Below are 24,385 nucleotides of genomic sequence, written 5' to 3'. Positions count from 1 at the left end.
GACCTCTCATGGTGTTTTTTCATTTGCTATTTAACGTCATCTCTCTCAGGCAAGGACATTTGCTAGGGCCGTGCAGCCCCTCAGGTGCCCAGGGACCCGCCCTGTCACTTGATGCATGTACTGGAACACATGGGGCCCGGCCAGCTCTTGGGTTTCTCCTACTATGAGGCTCTAGACCAATATGTTACACCCCACAGAGGGTGGGAGAAGGCCGTGGCCTTCTCCTTACACTGTACTCCTGGCCTAACCCATATGGAATAGGCAGTTCTGTGGGATGTGTTGTGTACATGGGACCTGGATGGGGTGGGCATCCAGCTGCTTGCGGGGTGCATGGCAGTGTCCCTAGCTTCGGTGAGTGTAGTGCAGGAGCTAGTGTTAGCAAACTGCAGAACCAGCCACTCTCTGAACACTCACTAGAAAGTGTGGCAGCCGGAAGTGGACCTGCCTGTGAGCTGAAGCTCCAAGGCCCAGGCGTATGCCCTATTGTCCATGTTGTACTTCGCTTACAGAACACATAACAATGATCGCTTTCCAAGACAGCAAGTGCAGAGCATTAAGCCCTAAGTGTTCTGGGCATCAGGCCTGTGCAACTGCATTGGTTCCACAACTTGAAAGTGGCTCTACCTATGGATAAAAAGAAATTTAAGAACTTCCTCAACCAATTGCAACATATGGTTCTTATTTGAGGCCTGATTTGAACAAACATACTGGACAGACCACAGGGGTAATTTGAATACTGACTCGATTTTTGATGATACTAGGATATATTGTTAATCCTTTCGGTGTTTTTTTTTTTTTTTAAAGATTTTATTTATTTATTCGTGAGAGAGACATAGAGAAAGAGAGGCAGAGACACAGGCAGAGGGAGAAGCAGGCTCCGTGCAGGGAGCCCGATGTGGGACTCGATCCCGGGACTCCAGGGTCACGCCCTGAGCCGAAGGCAGGCGCTAAACCACTGAGCCACCCAGGGATCCCCTCCTTTCGGTGTTCTAATTGCATTGTGGTCATGTTTAATTTTAAAAAGTGTTCTTATATTTCTAGATATATACTAAATATTTACAGATGAAATAGCATGATGGAAAAGAGAAATAGCATGATGGTTGGGATTTGTCTTTTTTTTTTGTTTTAAAGATTTTTAAATTTATATATTCATGATAGACATGGGGGTGGGATGGGGGCTGGGCAGAGATGGAGAGGGAGAAGCAGGCTCCATGCCAGGAGCCTGATGCGGGGCGATTTATCTTAATATAAGAGAGCAGACAGTGGGTTAGGGCATGGATGAAAAAATGACCTGGACTGGATAGGAGTTGAAGCTAGTAATAGGTAGGAGTGTTCATTAAAATAGTCTCTAGGTTGTTATGTATTCTTTTAAATATTTTTCCCTGATAAAAAGTTTCAAACAATTATAATTTCGTTGTATGTAAATTCTACTTTAAAAGAAAGGAAACTGGGACACCTGGGTGGCTCAGTGGTTGAGCGTCTGCCTTTAGCTCAGGGCATGATCCCACATCTGGGGATCGAGTCCCACATCGGGCTCCCTGCATGGAGCCTGCTTCTCTCTCTGCCTTTGCCTCTGCCTCTCTCTCTCTCATGAATAAGAAAATAAATCTTAAATAAATAAAAGGAAACTAAAAACATGTTACTAGTTAATGAAACATTGGCTTAATGGGGGACATGTACTGAAACTTCAAAAAAACAAGATGGATGAAAGGATACATAAATGGATAGATGTGTGATAAAGCAAACATAATAAAATGATAAAAGAATCGAAGTAGGGAGTTTACGAGTGCTCACAGAATTTCAAATTTTCTATTTGTTGGAAAATTTTCATAATAAAATGTTGGAAAATATTTAAAGGGAGCCATCTTCTGGAAGAAACTGGTATTACCAATTGGCTCAAAAATGCAAGAGGAACAAAGCATGGCGTTTGTAACTGTTCAGTGTGTGTGTGTGTGTGTGTGTATATATCTGCTTATTCTTTCTCATATTCTGTTCTCATTCATGAATTCAAGCTGTATTTCTTTGGGTGGGAATCTTTCCTCCCACTGGCTAAATTCCTACTCAGATTTTACTTCATCTAAAACGGAGGTCTGAAAATAGTAAATATTTTAGGCTTTGTGGACTAACAAGCAAGATCGAGGACATTATATAGGCATTTATAAAATGAGAAAAAAAATTTCACAATATTTTCATTGATGAGGTTTAAAATATCACAGTATTGAGTATGAGTTTTTGTAAAACAGGTCCACTAAAGAGAAAAATGAAATTCTTTTGGGGAGAGGTGGAGGATAGACATTTCTCTTAATTAGGGATCGAAGTTATTCCTTACCATTAAAATCAATTACCATTCAAATCAATGTTGTAATCCTGATCTATAAGGAGATTTACACTGGAAAATCTATTTTCACTCAGATAAAAACTGGTAAATATTAATATTAATTGCAGGGCATATAATGAGCAGGTCAATCTTTTGGAATGCAATTACAGATTTAGATACTTTTGATATTTTCCTTTTAGAATGATTAGTAATTACTAACAATTGAAAGTTAAGTTAAAGCTCAATTGCACAGTTAAATGGGTCTTAAAATATAGAAATTTCCTTTGTATATTCATGGAGGTCTATCAATACTGCTAAAAATGTAGTTTGGGCTCAAAAATATAACCACTGCAAATTTGTGTGAGAATGGAAATCTTTTCTTTTTGTTTTAACTTGTAAATCTAATAATGCTATTTTTTTTTGCCAAAATGGATTTACTTTTGAATAAGTTTTGCATGTAAGTGCTGTGTTGTCTTATACTGTTAGGTTAAATTCATTAAGAAGCATCATTAAATGATCAAAATTAGTAAATCAGCAAAAATGAATTTTAAAGCCTTGTTAGCGTTCTGTAGTAGTGGTCAGAGGAAATCTTTTCATTTAGAAAAATTTCAATCTTTACTCTGAGCTTTAAAAAAAATCACTGTTGGGGCGCCTGGGTGACTCAGTTGGTTGAGCATCCCACTCTTGGTTTTGGCTCATGTTAGGATCTCAGGGTCATGAGATTGAGCCCTGCACCCACCCAGCTCCATGCTCAGCAGGGAGGAGCTCTGCACCTTTCCCAGCTTGTGTTCTCCCCCTCTCTCTCTTTCTCTCTCTCTCTCTGTCTCAATCAGTCGATCAATCTGAAAAAAAATCAGAATAAAACATTATCAAATGATGTGTGGTAGGGCGTCAGGATATTCAGCTGCTAATTCTGACAAGAATTCATGGACTGACAGCAAATCAAGTCCATGAGAGCAAAAGAAGTTTATTGTTAACACTACTGGTTCAATAACGCATGGTAGATTCAAATGTTTTGCACAAAGTACCTGTTGACTGATAATACAATGATGTTATAACCACAGGATTTAACACCTTACATTTTCACAAGTGTTGTAAATCTGTCAAACTGAGCCTTTAACTACTTACATAAGTTATAACACATCATAGCTGATTTCACTTGAGGTATAATCAGTGTTTTCTCAACTTCTTTAAAAATATTCTCACCTGTTTCATGTAGCCTATTCATAGAGGCTGTTCTTCAGTCATTTCAAACATTGACTTTTTGAATAAACAGACACAAATAAGCTGTCTCAATAATGCCTATCCATTCATTAAGAGCCATGGAAAGCATTCAAAATAATTTTCTTCACTAAATTGACTATCAGTGCTGTTCCCAGCATCTTTAACACTTTGCTTTTTAGTCATTCTTATCTAAAAGCTAATGGTCTTAAACTAGTTTATATTTTCTGGATACATTTCTTCAGCAACTGCAGTCAAACATCATTTAATTAACAGACCTTAAGTAAATGACGTTCCTTCTTTGGCTAACAAATGAGCCACTTGGGAACTTACTTTAGTAGCAGTCTTTTACTCTTCTGTCTTTGAAGAAATTTTACGATGACAAGATATAAAAATTTTCTGACTTTTCTCATTGATTCCTAAGATTTGGGAATATTCTGATGGCTGTTTAATCTGGTAAGGTTGACATATATTGTATTCTTTTTTTTTGTATTCTTTAAGAACAGATATAATGGTTATTGTATAAGAAACTGCTTTGCAATCTAATTTGATAAAATAATCCATACTTAACTGTATCTTGAAGATGGACTATTTTAAGAATACTCTTGTTTTGCATGATAGTTATATATTAGTAATAAAAAAGGTCACAGTATGGTGATATGCATGGGTTTGAAATGGTGTCAAGTAAAATGTGTTATGGTGATTTTTAATATGTAGCAGTAGTCTGAAGTGATAAGAATGACATATATTATGTCTCAATTATGAATATTCTATTCTCTAAATACAGCTACAACAATAAATAAATATGGTTGTATTCCAAAACATTTTACTTACTGATACATATAATTTTTTTTCCAGCCACATAAAATGTAAAAGTTGTAACTAGCTGTAGACTGTACAAAAGCAGGAAGTAGACTATATTCAGCCCATAGGCCATAGTTTGCCAACCCAAGTAACCAAGGTTACTATATATGGTAACCTTTTTAGTTTATTATTTTATTTGAAGGGATGAAAAAGAATTTGTGAATTTCTTGACCATTTTCTTTTCACCAGCTTTTCTTTCTTTCTTTCTTTTTTTTTTTTTTTAATTTTAAGTAAGCTCTATGCCCAAGAGGGGCTTGAGCTCACAACCCTGATATTAAGTCACATGCTCTACTGACTGAGCCAGCCAGGCACCCCTTGGGAATTTGTATTTTAGTTTAAAGACATTGCTACTCATATTTCTTCTGTATTATAGACCTTGTGTTGTGGCTGAATATGAAAATCTTAGTGATTTCAAAGTTTTAAAAGTACAATTTCAGAAGAGAAAAGGCTAACATATTTGCATTTCTCAGCATATCAATATACTTTATATAGTTCTGCTTGATATTATCCTTTCAACTGGAACGGGAAGAAAAGGTGAAAACTTTTTAAAGGGTAAGAGATGGGCAAAAATAAGTCACAGGGAAATTTTCAAAGCATATGTAATTTATTTTATTTTTTTTAAAGATTTTATTTATTTATTCATAGAGACAGAGAGAGAGAGAGGCAGAGACACAGGCAGAAGCAGGCACCATACAGAGAGCCCGATGTGGGACTTGATCCCAGGTCTCCAGGATCACGCCCTGGGCTGCCGGCAGCACTAAACCGTTGCGCCACCGGGGCTGCCCTATTTTTTATTTTATTTTTTTTTTATTTTAAAGATTTTATTTATTTGAGAGGGCCAGAGAAAGAACACAAAGAGCGGGAGCATCAGAGGGGGAGAGGCAGGCTCCCCACTGAGCAGAGAGCCCAATGTGGGGCTCAATTTCAGGATCCTGGGGTCATGACCTGAGCTGAAGGCAGATGCTTAACCAACTGAGCCACTCAGGCATCCCTCAAAGCATATTTCTTTTCTTTTCTTTTCTTTTTTTAAAGATTTATTTATTTATTCATGATAGAGAGGCAGAGACACAGGCAGAGGGAGAAGCATGCTCCATGCCGGGAACCCGATGTGGGACTTGATCCCGGGACTCCAGGACTGGGCCCCGGGGCCGGAGGCAGGCGCCAAACTGCTGAGCCACCCAGGGATCCCCTCAAAACACATTTCTTAAAAATATGTATAGTATATACCCATATTTGTTTTAAAAAATATGCGAGGCAGTAGTCTAGATATATTCCTACCAATAGAGATTGAAAAGAAACACACCAACAGTGTCTTCTGGGTAGGAGGATTATAGAAACCTTAATTTTTGCTTGTCTGTTTGCTAAAATTCTTACAATAATACATATTTTTAAAATAAACAGATAACGCGGGATCCCTGGGTGGCGCAGCGGTTTAGCACCTGCCTTTGGCCCAGGGCGCGATCCTGGAGACCCGGGATCGAATCCCACATCGGGCTCCCGGTGCATGGAGCCTGCTTCTCTCTCTGCCTGTGTCTCTGCCTCTCTCTCTCTCTCTCTGTGTGTGACTATCATAAATAAATAAAAAAAAAAAAATTAAAAAAAAATAAAATAAACAGATAACGCTACATTATTTGAAAATAGAAAGCTGTATCTTGAGGGACAAAGAGAACATCTCAATATTTAGACTCCTCTGGATATTATCTTCTTTGTAAAATAGTTTTGAAAACTTGTGTAATACTCTGTGCACAGGCACTGTGTAGCAAAGCTATTCCGATAATTACTATGGATATATCACTTATACCAGCTACACTGTTATATGCCATATATCAGAGGCACATAATTCATCCATACTTTGAAGTTTCTTTCTCTTCAGAGAAGTCTATTCCGAATTGACCAAGTTTTTCATATCTCTAAATGATATCAATGGAAGTCCAAATGAGGTGGACCATACTATATAATAACAGAATAAAGACTTCAGTATTGGGGTGCCTCAGTGGTTCAGACTCTTGATCTCAGCTCAGGTCTTAATAACAGGGTCATGACTTCAAGCCCTGTGTTGGGCTCCATGCCTGCCCCCCTAAAAGACTTCAGTGTTTGTTTATTTTTGAAGATTTTATTTATTTATTCATGAGAGACAGAGAGAGAGAGGGGAGAGACACAGGCAGAGTGAGAAGCAGGCTCCATGCAGGGAGCCTGACGGGGGACTTGATCCCAGGTCTCCAGGATCACGACCTGGGCCAAAGGCAGACGCTCATCCACTGAGCCACCCAAGTGTCCCAAGACTTAAGTATTTAAAAGCTAGGTCTCCAGGATCCCAGGTCTCCAGGATCATGCCCTGGACCGAAGGTTGGTGCTATACCCGCTGAGCCACCTGGGCTGCCCAAGACTTCAGTATGTATGTATGTATGTATTTATTTATTTAAAGATTTTATTTATTTATTCATGAGAGACAGAGAGGCAGAGACACAGGCAGAGGGAGAAGCAGGCTCCATGCAGGGAGCCAGATGTGGGACTCGATCCCGGGTCTCCAGGATCACGCCCTGGGCCAGAGGCAGACGCTCATCCACTGAGCCACCCAAGTGTCCCAAAACTTAAGTATTTAAAAGCTACTTGGAAGTTGACTATTCCTCTTCCCCCCTCCCCCCCCAACCTACTCACCCCTGATTACAGGCTCTCCAAAGAAACAGAACTAATAGTGTGTACACAAATATCTAGGAAGAGATTTATTTTAAGGAATTGGCTTGCATGATTATGGAGCCTTCCAAGTCCAAAATCAGCAGGGTGGGCTGGCAGGTTGGAAAGCCAGCAAGGAGTCAGTGTTGTAGTTAAGTCCTTAGGCCCTTTGCAGCAGAATTCCATGCTGTTTGGCAGAGGTCAGTCTTTTCTCTTCACATCTTCAGTTGATGGGATGAGGCCACCACACATATGGAGGGCAGTCTTTTATTCAGAATCTACCAACTTAAATGTAAATCTTACCCCAAAAATGCCCTCACAGAAACATCCAAAATAATGTTTGATCATATATCTGGGTATTGTGGCCTAGCCAACTGGACATAGAATGAACCATCACATCCTCTCATTTTTAAAAATGAGTCAAGGCACCTGGGTGGCTCAGTAGGTTGGGTATCTGACTATTGATTTCTGCCCAAGTTATGATCTCAGGGTTGTGGGATTGAGCCCTCCGTAGAGCCTGCTTGAGCCTCCTTTCTTTCTCTCCCTCTGTCCCTCTACTTGCTCATGCTCACTCTCTCTCAAATGAAAGTTAAAACTTTTTATTTACACAGTCCGTCATTTAATTTTCAATTGAGAATATGATGAATCACTTTTATAGGTTTCACTGCCTTTTGGAAACACTTCAAAAAACATGATCAATAAAATAAAAATGTGTCAAGGATTCCTGTATTACTCTTTTATACAAAAGACAACTTCTTCACAGTTAATTAGGTAAAGGTACCTGAAAAATATCTGAGTGGCTTTATTCTTGAAATTTATTTGTACTTCCACCTTATTTTCTCATATATTAGCTGATGTATTACCTGGGGAAAAAAATAAAAATTTTAGTGTATCATTGAGATGGCCAACTCCTTTATATTCATTATTTTGGTGCTTACGTTTATTTAGAATTAATTTATCCATTTATTTATAACTGATGCTTTAAGACTATTCTGTCCACCAAAGAAATCTTAATTGCTTTAGAGAATGGTGAGCTAGCAGTTTACATCCAGTGGGCTTGGTGGAGATAATCATTCACTGGTTCCCTAACCTGTTTTGTTTCCTCTCTCTGGAAGAGCTTCCTATTTATTCAGCCCTAATCTCTGGACAGAAGCACAAATGGAATCTTTTTATAATAATAAGGCAGAGCAATCAGCTTCTCTGTCCAAATAATATTATTGTAGGATTTTCTTGCTGAAATTTTTAAACTTTGGTTCTAACTTTTTTTTTTTTTTTAATTTACAGACCACTTCAGTAATCTGAAAGAATTTCAGCCTTTCTTCCAGACAAGTGGACAGAAAAACACACGAAAATATTAGTGTATAGCTTTTGCACATTTGGGTTTTGTTATTGTGTGACACCTATTAAGTAATAATAATGAGGAAAGTTAGTAGTCATTTAGGATTTCTAGATAACCCATGAATAGATATATCATCATATCTATGGGAAGGCAGTCTTTCTTTCCTTCCATGTCACATGGAAGAGAAAGACTTACATAGGTCACATATAAGAAAGCAAGACTATAAGAGTCTCCCAATGAATAGTGAGCAAAGAAGAAAACATTTTTTGCACCTAAACTTCACATAAATATTTTTTATTGTAAAAAAATCATTTTCAAAATCTTAACAGTATCAAAATTTCCCCAAAATTCCTTATATTGAGACAGAAACTAAAGGGACCCCATGAAACAACTAGTTTTTTGCTCCTTTTCCTGCTTATATTCTTGCTAAGACCTGCATCCCTGCCATACACATGGCTTAAAGTACCAATAATGTATGTCGTCCTTGTAAATGTCAAGGAGTTAGTGATTTCTTTGGAGTCTTCCAGGACAGTAGATAACATCTAAGGAGTGACTAGGTGAGGTCATCGTGATGTTTTCTAAGACCAGTTACTCCAGACACCTTGACAGCAGGACCCCTAGCTCCAGGGCATAAATGGCTTCTGGAGACACTGTAATACTTGCCCTTGTTTTGACTAGTACCTAGATGTACTTGCCCTTGTTTTGACTAGTACTAGATGCCTGACAGGACACGTACACCTGACCACCGTCCTCAGAAAAAACTGCAGACCTCAAGCAAAGAGGAGATTCATTTTCCTTTTCCTTGCTGGATCTCCTAGATGTTCCATCTGTAATCTTCTCTCTATATATCTTCAATAAACTCTGCTCTCACTTTCAGCTTGTGTTTTCTTCTTTCCTGCACAACACCAAGGATCCTGTTGGCTGGTCCTATGGGACCCCCTTTGGGTCCTCAGACCAGGCCAATCTGCATCATTAAGAGCTGTGCAGTTTTGAAGCTTTAAAATTTCAAAATTATTATATTTATTTTTTTGAAATATAAGCTCTCATCCTAATTAGAAAAACTCCTTTGGGGACACCTGGGTGGCTCAGTGGTTGAGCATCTGCCTTTGGGCCAGGGCGTGATCCTAGAGTCCTGGGATTGAGTCCCACATCAGGGGCTCTCTGCATGGTGCCTGCTTCTCTCTCTGCCTTTATCTCTGCCTCTCTCTCTCTGTGTCTTTCATGAATAAATAAATAAAATCTTAAAAAAGAAAACCTGCTTTGTTTTGTGAAGATGTATTGTACTATCCACAAATATTGTTCTAGCTTCCTGTCTTTCTGTGTTATCTAAACTTGTATATAATGCTCTCCTGAAACTGCCCTCTTAAAGGTTATCCTCCACTGTTAAAACAGTCTCCTTCCTGCCACTGTGCTACTATTCAGTGCATCATTGTTATATGAGCAGTTTAACCTTCTAAAACACAAGTTTCATTTTGTCAATCTGTCACTCAAGAACACCAAATGAAAATTAGTGGAATGAATGGTGAGAGGTAGGGTGAGATCAGATTAGGCTGGCCCTTGGAAGTTGAATTTCAAAAGGGAAGTATTTGAGGAAGGGATTAACATGATATAGGTGTTTTAGTCACCCCTGTAGCAGTGGGCAGATGCATTAGAGATGCAGGACATGAGTCAGGGCTTTTAGCTATTGCAGAGATCAGGAACACTGTGATGATAGGAAGGAAAGTGTTATGGAGCCTAGACTTGACCAAAAAACAATGCTACTTCGTTGAGAGGTTCATAGTATTGCTTAGTAGAATCCTCCTATTTGATTTGAGCTTGCAGGTTTAAAAGATATACAAGGTGAGACAATTTAAAGTGTAGCAATTTGATTTTAGATGTACAAGCTGTATCTGAAGCACAAAAGAGTCTCTGCCCTGTGATTTTATTGTGCTTTTTTTTTTTTTTTTTAAGATTTTATTTATTTATTCACGAGAGACACACATAGGCAGAGGGAGAAGCAGGCTCCATGCAGGGAGCTCAACGTGGGACTCGATCCCAGGTGTCCAGGATCAGGCCCTAGGCTGAAGGCGGCGCTAAACCGCTGAGCCACCCGGGCTGCCCTGCCCTGTGATTTTAAAGGGTTGCTGGTTCACTTAGGATGTGGGACTGCCCAGAAATATCTGGCCACTGTTTTATGGATCCATAACTATGCTTCATTGACTTTGTAAAAGGAGTACTTTCCTCTGCATTCTGGGTCAGATGAACCAGACAAAATTCTAATTCTGCTGTTGCTATACACTTTTAGGAACCTGTGCTCCTCAGGGACCCTCTGGCCCAGGATCCCTCTCCCAGGTCATTATCCTGCCAAATTGGAGAGAACTGTAAACCCTTTCTGTCTTCCTGAGATAGAGACTCTCAATCCTCACCAGATATTCCAGAGAACAAAAGTAGGAGGTAGTACTAAAACTTGCTTTGTTCTTACACCTTTATACTAAGATTGTGCTTTCTAAATAAGGAGTCTCTTGGTTAGATGAGAAAGATTCCTAGTCTTAATTACCTCTTCAGAACTAGGAAGTTTGTCTTCAGAATACAACAGTGAGAAATAGAGTAAAAGAGTTAAGGTGGGTGAGAGTCAGAGGAAGACAAATACCATATGATTTCACTCGTGGAATTTAAGAAACAAAACAGATGAACAAAGGGAAAAAAAGAGAGGCAAATCATAAGAGACCCTTAACTATGGAGAACAAACTGAGTCTTGATAGAGGGAAGGTGGGCAGGGAGATGGGTTAAGTAGGTGATGGGTATTAAGGTGGGCACTTGTGATGAGCACTGGGTGTTATATGTAAGTGATGAATCACTAAATTCTACACCTGACACTCAGTTTTTTAAAAATTTATTTACTTGGAGGGGAAAAGCAGAGGAAAGGAGAGCAGCAGACTCCCCACTGAGCATGAAGCCCAACTTGGATTCCCACCATCCTATGACACCAAGATCACCACCTGAACCAAAATCAAGAATCAGACCCTCTATTAACTGAGCCACCCTGGTGCCCCTACACCTGAAACTCATTTTACCATATGTTAACTAATTGAAATTTAACACTTGAAATTAAAAAAAAAAAAAAAGACAAAGGGGAAGGTGTAGTTCTAGAGATCAAAGGAGAACCCAGGAAGGAAGGAAGGCTCACAGGATCAAGGGCCTGGGAATCCAAAAGTGTGAGCTACTGTTATTTTCCCAAGCAGAAATGATCAGAGATTTTGTACATTGCTGTTTCAGAAAGTGGGGAGTTGGAGTAAAGGCTGCAAGAGGGAATGGAGGCATGTGTAATAGAAACTGGAAGTTCCCTTTGTACATTCTATCCTATTAGGTTAGTTTCTCACTTCCTGTGAGAACAGCTTCATTACCACCTGCCCCCACTTGCAGTCTATGCTAATGTCTTTTTATCTACCTCTGAACTCTTTAGACTCTACCCATCTTTTAAGCGCTAGTTCAGTTTCACTTCAAGTCTCTGAAGATTATTGTTTCCATTTCTTTCTCCATTCGCTGAGATCTTGTGTTAATAGATACAATCATACTAGTTAGCAGGTCATAGTTATAGCAAAAGTGTGAGCCTACTCCCTTTGAGTCAGGCTGTGTAATTCTTGAGTTTGGTGACTACACTGTAAAATTCTTTTGGATACTCGTTGCAAAAATTCTAGGTTCATACTTCTTAAAAAACACCCTTAGGTCCCAAGTTATGTTATTCAAGAACCACTTAAAAATACTGTGCGAAACCTTCTATCCCAGAATGCTTTAAATTTTCAAGTGAAATGTATCCGTTTGGCTATCTCGACACGATTACGCAAGTCATTCCTCTAGCAGAGTAAGACGCTTTCAACTTATTCAGAATTGTCCAAAAAAAGGGGGCGGCCACCCCAGAGACTTCTAGCAGTGAGCGCTCCAATTCGATCTGAGACCTTATGATGATCTCAATGGTAAAAGTGTCAAGTTTCGCAGACACCTGTTAAAGGCAGCAAAAACGATCCTCTCTCAGTAGCTTGCTTATGTGTCCGGTAAGGGGCTGACCCGGGTTCCTAAACCCACTGCGGCTCAGTCTAACCCGAGTTTTACATCATTAGACGCAGGCAGTGCATCCTGGGAGCTGTAGTTTCCGGCTCCGTCCTCCTGACTCCAAACTCCGAGCCGCTGGAGGACGGTTGCTCGTATTATTAGCGAGCGGGAAGTATGGCGGTGGCGCGCGTCGACGCGGCTTTGCCCCCTGGAGAAGGTAAGGCGGTCCCTTCCCCCCCGCCCCGAGCCCTTGAGTCCTAAGATTTACTCCGTGGAACTAAATTAAATAGTTGCCTGGCGGAGAGAAGAAACCTGGGTTTGGGGATGCAGCAGCTCTGTACCAGCTGCTCTGATGCGGGGCTGTGGGCGTCGCGGGGCCGCGCTCCCCTCTGGGAGTTGTAGTTCCCGGCTGCTGCCTCGCTCTGCGGCTTTGCGGCGAGGCCCGGGCTGGGGACTACATTCCCAGGGCCCTTTGCGCGGCCGGGCGCCTGGCTCCCGCGCCTCTGAGGCTGCCCGGGTGGTGGGTTTCGGGCTGCGGTGACCTTTCCTGGGTGTTTACTTTGAATTCTGGGTCCCCGAGGGAAAATTGCCGGAGCTCCCTCCTTGGCTTTACGCCTTTCCCTTCTCCTCTCGGCTCCCCGTCACGTTCAGGAAATCGTCTTTCAAACCTAGCTCCCGAGACCGACGTTAACCCCTTTTTTGGAAGTGTTCGGTGGCCGTGATAAGATCTCGGGGGACCAAGAGCCCCAGTTCCCCACCCCTGGTTCTGGGAGCAGGACCTGAGGTCGGTTCGGTCGCTCCCCAGCGCGTGCGGGCTTCCGTGGCCCGGAGTCGCCTGGCTGGAGCCGAGCTCCTTTGTTTTGGTTACAGCCCCGAGGCTCCGCAGCTGCCTTCTGGGTCGGGGGTCGGACGGCGGGTCGAGGCCTCCCCGGGGCTTGGGTCGGGGTCGTTATCGGGGGCCGCGATTCCGGGCGGGGGGCGGGGGGCGGAGGTTCCATGAGGTCTGTCGACCCCGTGGAATTTTCCTTCGGACAGCACACAGCGTTCACCCAATTCCCAGGGGCTCCCCACGACCACCCCCAAATGCTGGGATCCAGTAGCCAATGAAAACACGTTGAGACCTTTCAGGAGAGCAACCTCGCATAATTATTTCCTACAGTAATCTTAATCTGGGTATAAATTTGAAATTGGCAGGTTCTGCGGCCCCACCCCTTTTTGATAATCTGCTTCTCTTGAACTCCACCTCTTGGGTCCACCAAGGGAACTTGAAATAATAGCAGTGAACAGCCTCAGAGCACTTGTTATAGGAGCCAGACGATGTACTGAGTGCCCTTTTCTTTTTTTTTTTTTTTTTTTGCATGCTCTCATTTTCTCTGTAGACTAACGTTATAAGGCAGGTATTATTATCACTCGCATCTTACAGAGTGGAAAAGTGAGCCCCAAAGAGATCAATAACCTGCTCAAGATACCACAGTGGTTAATGGGAAGCCAGGATTTGAATGTCTGTGAAACTAAATTACGTTTTTGAGTGCTGGATGCCAGGAATGGGGCTGCTTTGTTTATATGGTTTCTCTTTTTATCCCCACCTCAATTTAATTAATTAGGTGTATTGTTCCCTTTTTGTAGATAAGTTAACTGAATTATACTTTGATTTTTAAAAAGTTTGGGCACTTTAGAATATACTGGTAGTTAGGTTGTAAGCAGGTTGATCTCTATCAAAAGGTTAGTTCCATTTGAAAAATACAATCATTACTTAGCCACAAAATATGGAAGTAATAGTTCCTATTTATTTATTTATTGAATGAGAGAGAGGGTGCATGGGCCTGTGCTTCACCTGTGCTGGCCATGGGGGATGAAGGGGTAGGGGAGAAGAGGAGAGGGAGAGAATCTTAAGGGTGGAGCTGATGGAGGGCTCCATCCCACCACCCTGAGGTTATGACCTGAGCCCAAGGACCCAACCGCCCAGGCCCCCAATAGTTCTTATTTCATTGTGAAAAATTCCAAAATATTAGATCATAAAAACTTGAGCAGAGTATCACAAATTTCTAGGTGTAATATGATATTTCTGAGGGAAGGTGAGCAATTTCAATCTGTGGTCATTTAGAACTCAATTGCCTTAGTTTTTTAAATCTTGATACTTATATGCTCCAGTGTTTTCTAACTCTTAACTATAGAGTTTGTGAATGTAATTCTATTCCTATGGTCAGTTATTGTATTTGTGTTTTGTAACAATTTCTCTATTTCAAGGATCAGTGGTCAACTGGTCAGGACAGGGGCTACAGAAATTAAGTCCAAACTTACCCTGTGAAGCTGATATTCATACTTTGATTCTGGATAAAAATCAGATTATTAAGTTGGAAAATCTTGAGAAATGCCGACGATTAATACAGGTAGGTACTGTTATCTGGGAAATAGTTATATAAGACCAGTTCATTATTATACAAAACAATAAAATAACGTTAACGAAAAGTAACTCGGCAAGCTGGGAAAGCAGTAAATGTTACCTTAACTTTTTACATGACAGTTTTCCTTGAAGATAAACACATTTGTGCTACATTTAAAATAGACTAGTGAAGGAAGCATTTATTTAAAAAAACAAAGCATATTATGTTGGCAAAGCATTGTGTTGTTAAGATAACCCTTTACATCATGATGGAGGTAAAGAGTTCATGCATTCTGTCAACAAAAGATGGACTCCTCATCTGTCTGGCACTGTTCTAGATTTTGACAGGATTAGGACCTCATTCTAGTGGAACTCACATTCTCAAGTAGTTGCTCTGTTAAAAATGTTTTCTCTTGAACAGTTGAAGAGGGTCTGATTGCTCAGCTTTATGTATATTTTCCATTGCTTAGGAACAACTTAACAACAAATATTTACATTGTAGCGTATTTAGACAAAATATTTGAGAAGTTCAAATCAGGTTTGTATATTTGGGAATGTTTGGCCATTTAACCACCCTCATGTGAAAGTAATATGCATATTTTATTTCTAAGAGTAATGATATGTTTTCTTTCCACAGTTGTCAGTGGCTAATAATCGGCTGGTGCGAATGATGGGTGTGGCCAAACTGACCCAACTGCGGGTTTTAAATTTGCCTCATAATAGCATTGGCTATGTGGAAGGGCTGAAGGATCTAGTACATTTGGAATGGCTGAATTTGGCAGGAAATAATCTCAAGGTGAATTGTTTCCTTTGTCTTTTAGTACTTACAGATTTTTTTTTTATTTGTAAAAGTATTCACTGCAAAAAAAATTCAAGCAGTATAGAAATAAATAGAATAAAAAGTAAAAGTACCTACTCTCACTTCCCAGGGATACTTTCAGTTAACATAAACAGAAGAAAAAATAATTTATTTTGAAATACATAATGTAGTATAATATTCTTTTAGATGTGGAAAAGAATTGTCTGTATTATACTTAGAAAAATAGTGAAACAATGAAATGTTAGCAGGGCTACTATATCATGCTGAATTACGCTGTAAGTAAATGTTAAATAGTATAGAGGAGAATATAATGTTTCAAAAGTCAAGAGATCTGGATTCTCCGATTCTCCTTCTATCCCTTAGTAACCTTTTTTTTTTTTTTAAGAGTTCATTTATTTATTCATGATAAACAGATAAGAGAGACAGAGGCAGAGGGAGAAGCAGGCTCCATGCAGGGAGTCCGACATGGGACTCGATCCCGTGACCGCGGGATCATGCCCTGGGCCAAAGGCAGATGCACAACCGCTGAGCCACCCAGGCATTCCAGTAACTATATTTTTGTGTAAAAAATATATTTGTGTCTTATTTTTAATATGTTAGATGAGGGGACTCAATTAAGTGCTATTAATAGCTCACTCACTTATTGATCAGTTACTTTATGCTATGTACTATTCTAGGCACCTTAACTGTACTAACTCATTCACTGCCATGACAACCTATGAAGTGGGTATACTCGTTATGTCTGTTGCGTAAATGAGAAACTGAAGTACTGAGAAATAAAGTAACTTGCTTAACATAGCCAGGAGGTTGCAGAGCCAGGATATGAATCCATGCAGTTCGACTCCTCTCTTAACTTGTAAACTCTGTATACTATATCAGCTGTCCTGTGTTATTACTAAGGTTTTTTTCAAGCTGTAAATATCTGGGATGATAGGATCCTCTATTCTCAGAGGGTTAATGATGGTAGAGGCTTGCTACGTAACAATTTAACCAAATTCTGTTGTTACTACTTCCGCTTTCTCTTGCTAAACTCTGCTCCTCTGCTCCCAGTAATAAGCAGAGGAGGCAGGAGACTCAGGTGTGAGGAACTAGGGAAGAATTTCATTTTTTGATTTGTGTACGTGAACTAGTGCGATGCTTTTCTTATGATAGGCCATGGAACAAATCAGTAGCTGCGCAGCTCTACAGCACCTTGATTTATCAGACAATAACATACCCCAGATAGGTGATCTATCTAAATTGGTGTCACTGAAGGTAAGTGTGTCATTTCTGACATTTTCATGTCATTTCTGAAATTTTATACTAATATGTCAGAAGAAAGTGATCTGATTGGCCTAAAATAAGCCTACTCTGTATGAAGAACAGATTGTGTACCTTATGATAAAAATTCTATTAGAGTACCAGAAATTAAGTATGCGGCTCTTTGTTGTTAGTTGCTATAATTGACTTATTTTAACTAAAACTGGTCATTGTAGTTAAGGTTAACTCTTACTTGCCGTCCTATGAACATAATGAAGTCCCGTTTATGCCCAGCCAACACTAGCAGCTTTAGCTATTTGATATGTAATGTGTTGGTGAGGTTGAGAGTGATCATTCCTGAATTTGAGTCTGTTTTTTTAAATTGGGATTGCTTGTTTTAGGTATCACTAAATTATCAAAAGTAATTTCACTTTATTTTAAAAGTAAACCTGTAGCGTATAGTACTTTTTACGGAGTGGAAATGTATCATGCCATCAAATAAACAGTTACAATTATAGCTTCAGAAACATGTAGGCTTTTTCCATGTTTTTGCATCATTAGATATTATTCCCATCAGACAAATTCATTAAACCTTGGAAGCCATATTATTAGCTCAACTTTCCCCACATCTTTAACATAAGTCATTTTTAGTGACAATTACTCTAAACAATCTAATGTGTCCAGATAGTACGAGAATTCAGATGAACTAAAGGAGTTTTTTTTTCTGTAATGATTATTTTATCAGAAGCCTGGGTATTCAAAGCCTTCAGTTGTTTTTCATTGTTGCTGACTCACTTTGAGTCAGCTTCATCTTCAAGTAGCATGTTGTTCCTTTCTTAAATTCTTAGTTTCTAAGAGAATACAATTGTAAATTATAGGTTGTGGATTACCTCTTTCTCTATTGGAAAATTAGCTTTGTATGTGATTGTTTTAATGAATGTTTTATTTCACCTCTCTCATCCTTTATTTTGATTGAACTTTTAAAATTTTATTTATTTATTTATTTATTTATTTATTTATTTATTTATTTTAGAGAGAGAGCATGTGAGGGGGTAGGGGGGCCAGAGAGAGAGGGAGAGAGAGAATTTTAAGCAGGCTCCCTGTCCAGACCAGAGCCCATCGAGGGGCTTGATCTCATGACCCTGAGATCATGACTCGAGCCAAAATCAAGAAACAGAAGCTTGACAATTGAGTTACCTCAGTACCCCTTGATTTTTTTTTAAGATTTTATTTTTTTATTTTGTATTTTTTAAAGATTTATTTATTTATTTATTTATTTATTATTTATTTATGATAAAGAGAGGGGAGGAGCAGAGACACAGGAGGAGGGAGAAGCAGGCTCCATGCCGGGAGCCCAAAGTGGGACTCCAGGATCGTGCCCTGGCCCAAAGGCAGGCACTAAACCGCTGAGCTACCCAGGGATCCCCTAAGATTTTATTTTTAAGTAATCTCCACCCAACCTGGGGCTTGAATTCACAACACTGAGATCAAGAATCACATGCTGTATTGTCTGAGCCACCCAGGTGCCCCAATTTTGATTTTTTAAAAGGAAATGAGCAATATGTTGGAGATTGCTCAAGTTTTAATAACTTAAATCTCAAAAAATGCTAGTTACACCAAGCATGTGTTCTTGGACAAATCTTTAAACTTTCTTGAGCTTAAAATATGGACATGAAAAGAGAGCTGGACCAGAAGATCACCTAGGACCCTTGTAGCACGAATAGTCTTTGTTTTTTAAGTGATGAAAAGTCTAATAAAATAGATTCCTTTATTTTTATATGCACCATTTTGGTTATGTCAAAATAGATCATAATCTTTTTATTTGTAATTCATCCTGTTTTTACTTTCAAGACCCTGCTTTTACATGGAAACATCATCACCTCTCTTAGAATGGCACCTGCTTATCTACCCAGGAGTCTTGCTATACTTTCCTTGGCAGAAAATGAAATCCGGGACTTAAATGAGGTAAAATTTGAGGGTATTCTGTGGGATCCAGGAAACTGCAAAGTATGGAAGAGACTCAGGAGAGAATTGTGACCTCATTTATAAACCGTGTATATCTTGGAAGACATTACCAAAAAGATGAAACACTTGACTCAAAATGATCGTTATTTTTCTTTCTACTTTTTCTTAATGTTAGTGGGTCATTAAGGCTTAATTTCATTTGTAATGCTGCAACTATCATTCCATCCAGAACTGATTTGTGGTAGAGGTGTAACTACATTAAAGGGGTCAATAAGTGATACTGTGCACTTTTGCTGCTATTATGTCTTCAAAATAGGATTTTCTCTGTTAGAAAACACTGCTGATACTCTGTAAGGGATTTTGTGCAGCAGGGACAAATAGTCATACTGATGGAATTTTGAAAGTCAGTGGATAATATCAGAGTGTTACTTGTTGCTTTTCAGAACAAGAGGGAAATTGTTACATTCTCAAACTACCAAAGATATGTACTCAAAGGAAGCCCTGTGCTTGATACTAAATAGTCCATTTCATTCAACAAAGATATCCTTTGTTCCAGATCTCTTTTTTGGCATCCTTAACTGAATTGGAACAGTTGTCGATCATGAACAATCCTTGTGTGATGGCAACACCATCCATTCCAGGGTTTGACTATCGGCCATACATCGTCAGCTGGTGCTTAAACCTCAGAGTCCTAGATGGATATGTGATTTCTCAGAAGGAAAGGTGAACATGACCTCTTTAACATCACATTTATCATGGTTGTTTTGAAAAGACTGCTTACTACAGATTAATAAACTGAATATTTTTTTAATGTGTATTTATAAATTAAGATTATTAATGCAATCATATAGGAAACTATATACTGGTCATTTAGGATTTTCTATCCTTTCCAAGAAAAAATAAGATCAATATCAGCCCGAGAGGTAGGGTTTAGTGAGTTTAACTTAATGCCCAACATATAAGAATTTGATTTCTTTTTTTTTTTTTTTTTTTTAAGAATTTGATTTCTGAAAGTTCTTTTGTTAAGTAGTTTGCGGGACTTAGAGTATTTTCTGTTGAAATTATATGGATGCTGTATAGAGTCTCAGATAATTAATGTACTCACTTTTTGATGGTTCAGAAAGATTATTTTTTTCCTGGTTACTAGGGAGTTTTCAGCCAACTTCCAGCAGAGTAGCTAAAATTAAAAGGACAGACAATATTAAGTGTTGATGGGTATGTGGAGTATGAGTATGTGGAACTCTCGTACTCTGTTCTCAGAGTGTAAATGGTGCAACTACTTTGAAAAAATGGCATATTTAGTGAAGCTAAATATGCAAATACTGTATGACCTAGCAATCTGGCTTCTGGTATATACCCTACAGAAATAGGTGCTTATGTGTCCCAAGAGACATACACAAGCATGTTCTTAGTAGCTTTACTCATAATAGCTGCAAACATTTCAGAGCTATTTGGTACATTTGGAAACAACCCAAATGTCAGTCCAAAGGGAGAGAGTGAGTGAGTGTGGGTGGGAGGAAGTGCAGAGGGAGAGAGAATCTTAAGCAGGCTCCATACCCATTGTGGAGCCAAGGGCAAGGCTTGCTTGATCCTATAACCCTGAGATCATGACCTGAGCGGAAATCAAAAGTTGGACGCTTATTGACTGAGTCACCCAGGCGCCCTGATCTTTATTTAATACATGGACTCGTTCATGGAGGAAATACTTCAAATTATTTTTATTAGGTAGAATAAAATTTTTATCCTTAGACTAAGTTTGAGAGTTCATGATATCAGTTAATCAGCTAGGCATGCTTCATATCTCATTGTGGAAAAGTTTTTCCTTTCTTGTGATATTGGCAAATCACGTAAAACTAATCTCATTTTATTTTATTTACACCATGACTCTCGCATGATTTTACCAGTTATTAATGGTCCAGTTTTTTTTTAGTCCATAATAGAACTTGGGTGGCTTGACAGTTTTGAACTGTAGAGTTCGTATGATGTCGATAACTTAATATCAAAGTCCAAGTAAAGGGCTGTGGGTTGAAAGTAATTTTCAAACTATTTATAATGCTGAGTTAATGCTATAAAAATAGAAAAAGAATACCAAAATGATCCAACCTCAACTTCAAGTTGAGCCTCTCCCTCTGCCTATGTCTCTCCTGAATAAATAAAATTTAAAAAAAATGGAAATATATATGCAAAAGTAAACAGTAATGTAATGACTTCCCATGAATCCATTATCCAACTTCTACAGTTTGCAACTCATCTGTACCTTGTCATCTGTACCTTCATCCACTCCCTGTTCTTCTATATTATGTTCAAGCAAATCTCAAACTACATGTAATTTCAACTGTGGATATTTCAGCATATATCTCTAAAAGATAAGGGCTCTTAATGAAATAATTACAATACTAGGGACGCCTGGGTGGCTCAGCAGTTGAGTGTCTGCCTTTGGCTCAGAGCATGATCCCGGAGGCCCAGGATCGAGTCCCACATGGGGCTCCCTGCATGGAGCCTGCTTTTCTCTGCCTATGTCTTTGCCCCTCCCTCTCTCTCTGTCTATCCTTCTGTCTGTCTGTCTATCTATCTATCTCTAATGAATAAATAAATATATTTTAAAAATAAATAAATAAAAATGATGAGTTGATGGTTCACTAGCATCCTCCAGCTGTGACCAATTAGCATTTCTTTTAACTGTCATGAACTTTGGATTTAAATGTAATTGATGTATTTAAGTACTTTAGTTTGATAGTGAAGAGAGAAAATAGTCATTGATTCTTTGAAAATAATTTAAAAATATTTAGCACAATGAATGCAACTCTGTGGAAGTGCCCCCTAAGCAAGAAAAAGGTTTAAAACATTATAAAGGGTAAAAGGAGTGAATCAGAAGGAAAGAATTTTTTTTTTTTTTTTGGAAAGATTTTTTTTTAAAACTTAACTGAATTTTATTTATAAGTCATCCAGTGATGCTGTAAATTAAGAAGGAAGATCATTGTTGCTTCAAAATATATCTTGTCTATGCTGATGTCATCTCCTCTACTGTATGTTCTCCAAATCCAGCTTGAAAGCTGAATGGCTCTATAGTCAAGGCAAGGGGAGAGCATATCGGCCAGGCCAGCATATCCAGCTTGTCCAGTATCTGGCTACAGTCTGTCCTCTCACTTCCACGCTGGGTCTTCAAACTGCAGAGGATGCCAAACTAGAGAAGATTCTGAGCAAACAGAGGTAAGCCTCTTTATTTATAGCAGCTGAGGAAATCATAAGTGAAAATAATTCTGAGTCTTTCCTGCATGGGTTAAGTAGGACTGAATGAAGTGCTATGACCCCCATTTCTGGGCACTGGGACCCCTTGTCACTGCAGCAGTCCTATTGGGGAACTAAACCATGCAGTGCCGTCAAGCTTGCTCTGCAGCAGCTGCAATGTTAATTTCCTGAGTAGTGAGAGTCAAGCAGTATAGGAGGAGCCTGAGATTTTCTTTTTCTTTTTTTTTTTTTATATTTTATTTATTAGCATGAGTAGGGGTAGGGGCAGAGGAAGAAAATGAGAGAGAGAGAGAATCTGGAGCAAACTCTGTGCTGAGCACATGGAGTCCAATTCAGGGCTTGATCTCATGACCCTGAGATCATGACCTGAGCCAAAATCAAGGGTCAGTCACTCAACGAACTGAGTCACTCAGGTGCCCTGACACTGGGATTTTTAAAAAATATATATTTGCCCTTTAATGTAGGTGTTTCATATGAGTTTTTTATTTTACTTTCATTTTTATTTTTTTAAATCAAATTAGCCAACATATAGTACATCATTAGTTTCACATGTAGTGTTCAATAATTCATCAGTTGTGTACAACACCCAGTGCTCATCACATCACACGCCTTTCTGAATAGTTGTCACCTATTTACCCCTCTATCTCCCTCCCCTGCAGCAACTCTGTTTGTTTCCTATAGTTAAGAGTCTCTCTTGGGGGATCCCTGGGTGGCTCAGCAGTTTAGTGCCTGCCTTCAGCCCAGGGCGTGATTCTGGAGATCCCGGATTGAGTCCCACATCAGGCTCCCTGCAGGGAGCCTGCTTCTCCCTCTGCCTGTGTCTCTGCCTCTCTCTCTCTCTCTCTCTGTCTCTTGTGAATAAATAAATAAAATCTTGAAAAAAAAAAAAGTTTCTCCTGGTTTTTCTCCCTCTCTGATGACTTCCCATTCAGTTTTCCCTCCCATCACCTATGATTCTCTGCGCTGTTTCTTATATTCCACATGTGAGTGAAACCTCATATGGATTTTTTAATACTAACATTAAGAAGTGAAGCTAGATCACTTCTTTTTATCAGAGATCCTGCCTTTGAGTGTTTACGCACGTATGTGTCTATGTGATTGTGGTTAAAAATAAGTTTCTTGGGCAGCCCAGGTGGTTCAGCGGTTTAGTGCTGTCTTCAGCCCAGGGTGTGATCCTGGAGACCCGGAATCAAGTCCCACATCAGGCTCCTTGCATGGAGCCTGTTTCTCCCTCTGTCTGTGTCTCTGCCTCTCTCTCCATGTGTCTCTCATGAGTAAATAAAATCTTTAAAAAAAAATAAGTTTCTTAACCTTACTATCCAATGCTTTCAAACGAGACTTTGTAATTTGGTGGTGATTAAAGATAACTACTTTGAAAACTTGTAAATGTCTACCTTTTTGACAGTATTATATAAGAAGCAGGAAAACTTTGTATTTGTGGTTTGTGTTAAATGACATCAGAGATTATTGGTTTTTAGGTTTCACCAGAGACAGTTGATGAACCAAAGCCAGAGTGAAGAGCTAGCTCCTCTTGCTCCTGTTGAAACAAAAGCACCCCTTGTACCTGAGCATTCAAGCCCTGTTCAAGATGGCCAGATAGTCCAGGAAAGCGGTATGAAATTAACTGATCTCTGATCCTTTTTCTCCAAGTTCAATCTGTTGAGTACCATAAAACAGAAAAAAGTACATATTTTCATAATTTTTGGTTTGTTAAGTGAACATTTAGGTCTTATATGTATGTATATGTACAGACATACATGTAAAACTATATTTTAAAGTATTTATTATTATTTTTGTCACTGGTAACTTTTTAACGTTTTTTACTTTAATTCCGGTTATAGTTAGCACACATTGCTATATTAGTTTCAGTTGTACAATACGGTGATTAAACAATTCTATGCATTACTCAGTGCTCATCTTGATAAGTGCCCTCCTTAATCCCCATCACCTATTTGACCCATCCCTCCACCCACTTCTTCTCTGGTAACCATCAGTTTGTTCTTTATAGTTAAGAGTTTGTTTCTTGGTTTGTCTCGTTCTCTCTCTTTCCTTTGCTCATCTGTTTCATTTCTTAAATTTCACATATGAGTGGCATGTGGTATTTGTCTTTCTCTGACTTATTTCACTTAGCAGTATACTCTCTAGATCCATCCATTGTTGTTGGAAACAGCAAGATTTTATTCCTTATAATGCCTGAATATTAATCCATTGTGTGTATGTGTATATATACATATATCTCATAGCTTCTTTATCCGTTCACCTATGGATGGACACTTGGGCTATTCC

General features: G+C 39.2%; 2 protein-coding genes across 12 annotated transcripts in view; one reads left to right on the top strand and one right to left on the bottom strand.

Annotated features, from left to right (window-relative positions):
• The window catches only part of CEP97 (centrosomal protein 97), a 40,380-nt gene that overhangs the window by 4,387 nt on the left and 11,608 nt on the right, over positions 1–24,385 (top strand). For 3 of the 4 annotated variants that reach the window (XM_077884037.1, XM_077884038.1, XM_077884036.1), the window contains exons 2-9: positions 12,512–12,660; positions 14,691–14,833; positions 15,464–15,622; positions 16,799–16,900; positions 18,737–18,850; positions 19,407–19,573; positions 21,896–22,060; positions 23,578–23,711. In XM_077884037.1, the coding sequence (XP_077740163.1) occupies positions 12,618–12,660; positions 14,691–14,833; positions 15,464–15,622; positions 16,799–16,900; positions 18,737–18,850; positions 19,407–19,573; positions 21,896–22,060; positions 23,578–23,711 (1,027 nt within the window). In that variant the 5' untranslated portion in view covers positions 12,512–12,617. Of the gene's footprint in view, positions 1–12,511; positions 12,661–12,923; positions 13,228–14,690; positions 14,834–15,463; positions 15,623–16,798; positions 16,901–18,736; positions 18,851–19,406; positions 19,574–21,895; positions 22,061–23,577; positions 23,712–24,385 lie in introns of those variants that run through there. The other variant, XM_077884039.1, reaches the window with a different exon arrangement.
• The window catches only part of LOC144305297 (uncharacterized), a 39,074-nt gene continuing 21,831 nt past the window's right edge, over positions 7,143–24,385 (bottom strand). The window contains exons 1-3 of one of the 8 annotated variants that reach the window (XR_013372349.1): positions 13,223–13,455; positions 7,857–7,938; positions 7,143–7,296 (exon numbers count right to left, since the gene is read on the bottom strand). Coding sequence is in view for 3 of the 8 variants with exons in the window: in XM_077884043.1 (XP_077740169.1) it covers positions 19,994–20,027 (34 nt within the window). In the remaining 5 variants the exon portion in view is untranslated. The other 7 variants (XR_013372347.1, XR_013372345.1, XM_077884043.1 and 4 more) reach the window with 7 other exon arrangements.

This window comes from Canis aureus, chromosome 35, assembly GCF_053574225.1.
Source record: "Canis aureus isolate CA01 chromosome 35, VMU_Caureus_v.1.0, whole genome shotgun sequence".
Lineage (NCBI taxonomy): Eukaryota > Metazoa > Chordata > Mammalia > Carnivora > Canidae > Canis > Canis aureus.
The sequence above is the reverse complement of the archived record's forward strand: the minus strand, read 5'-3'. Positions and strand labels throughout refer to the sequence as shown.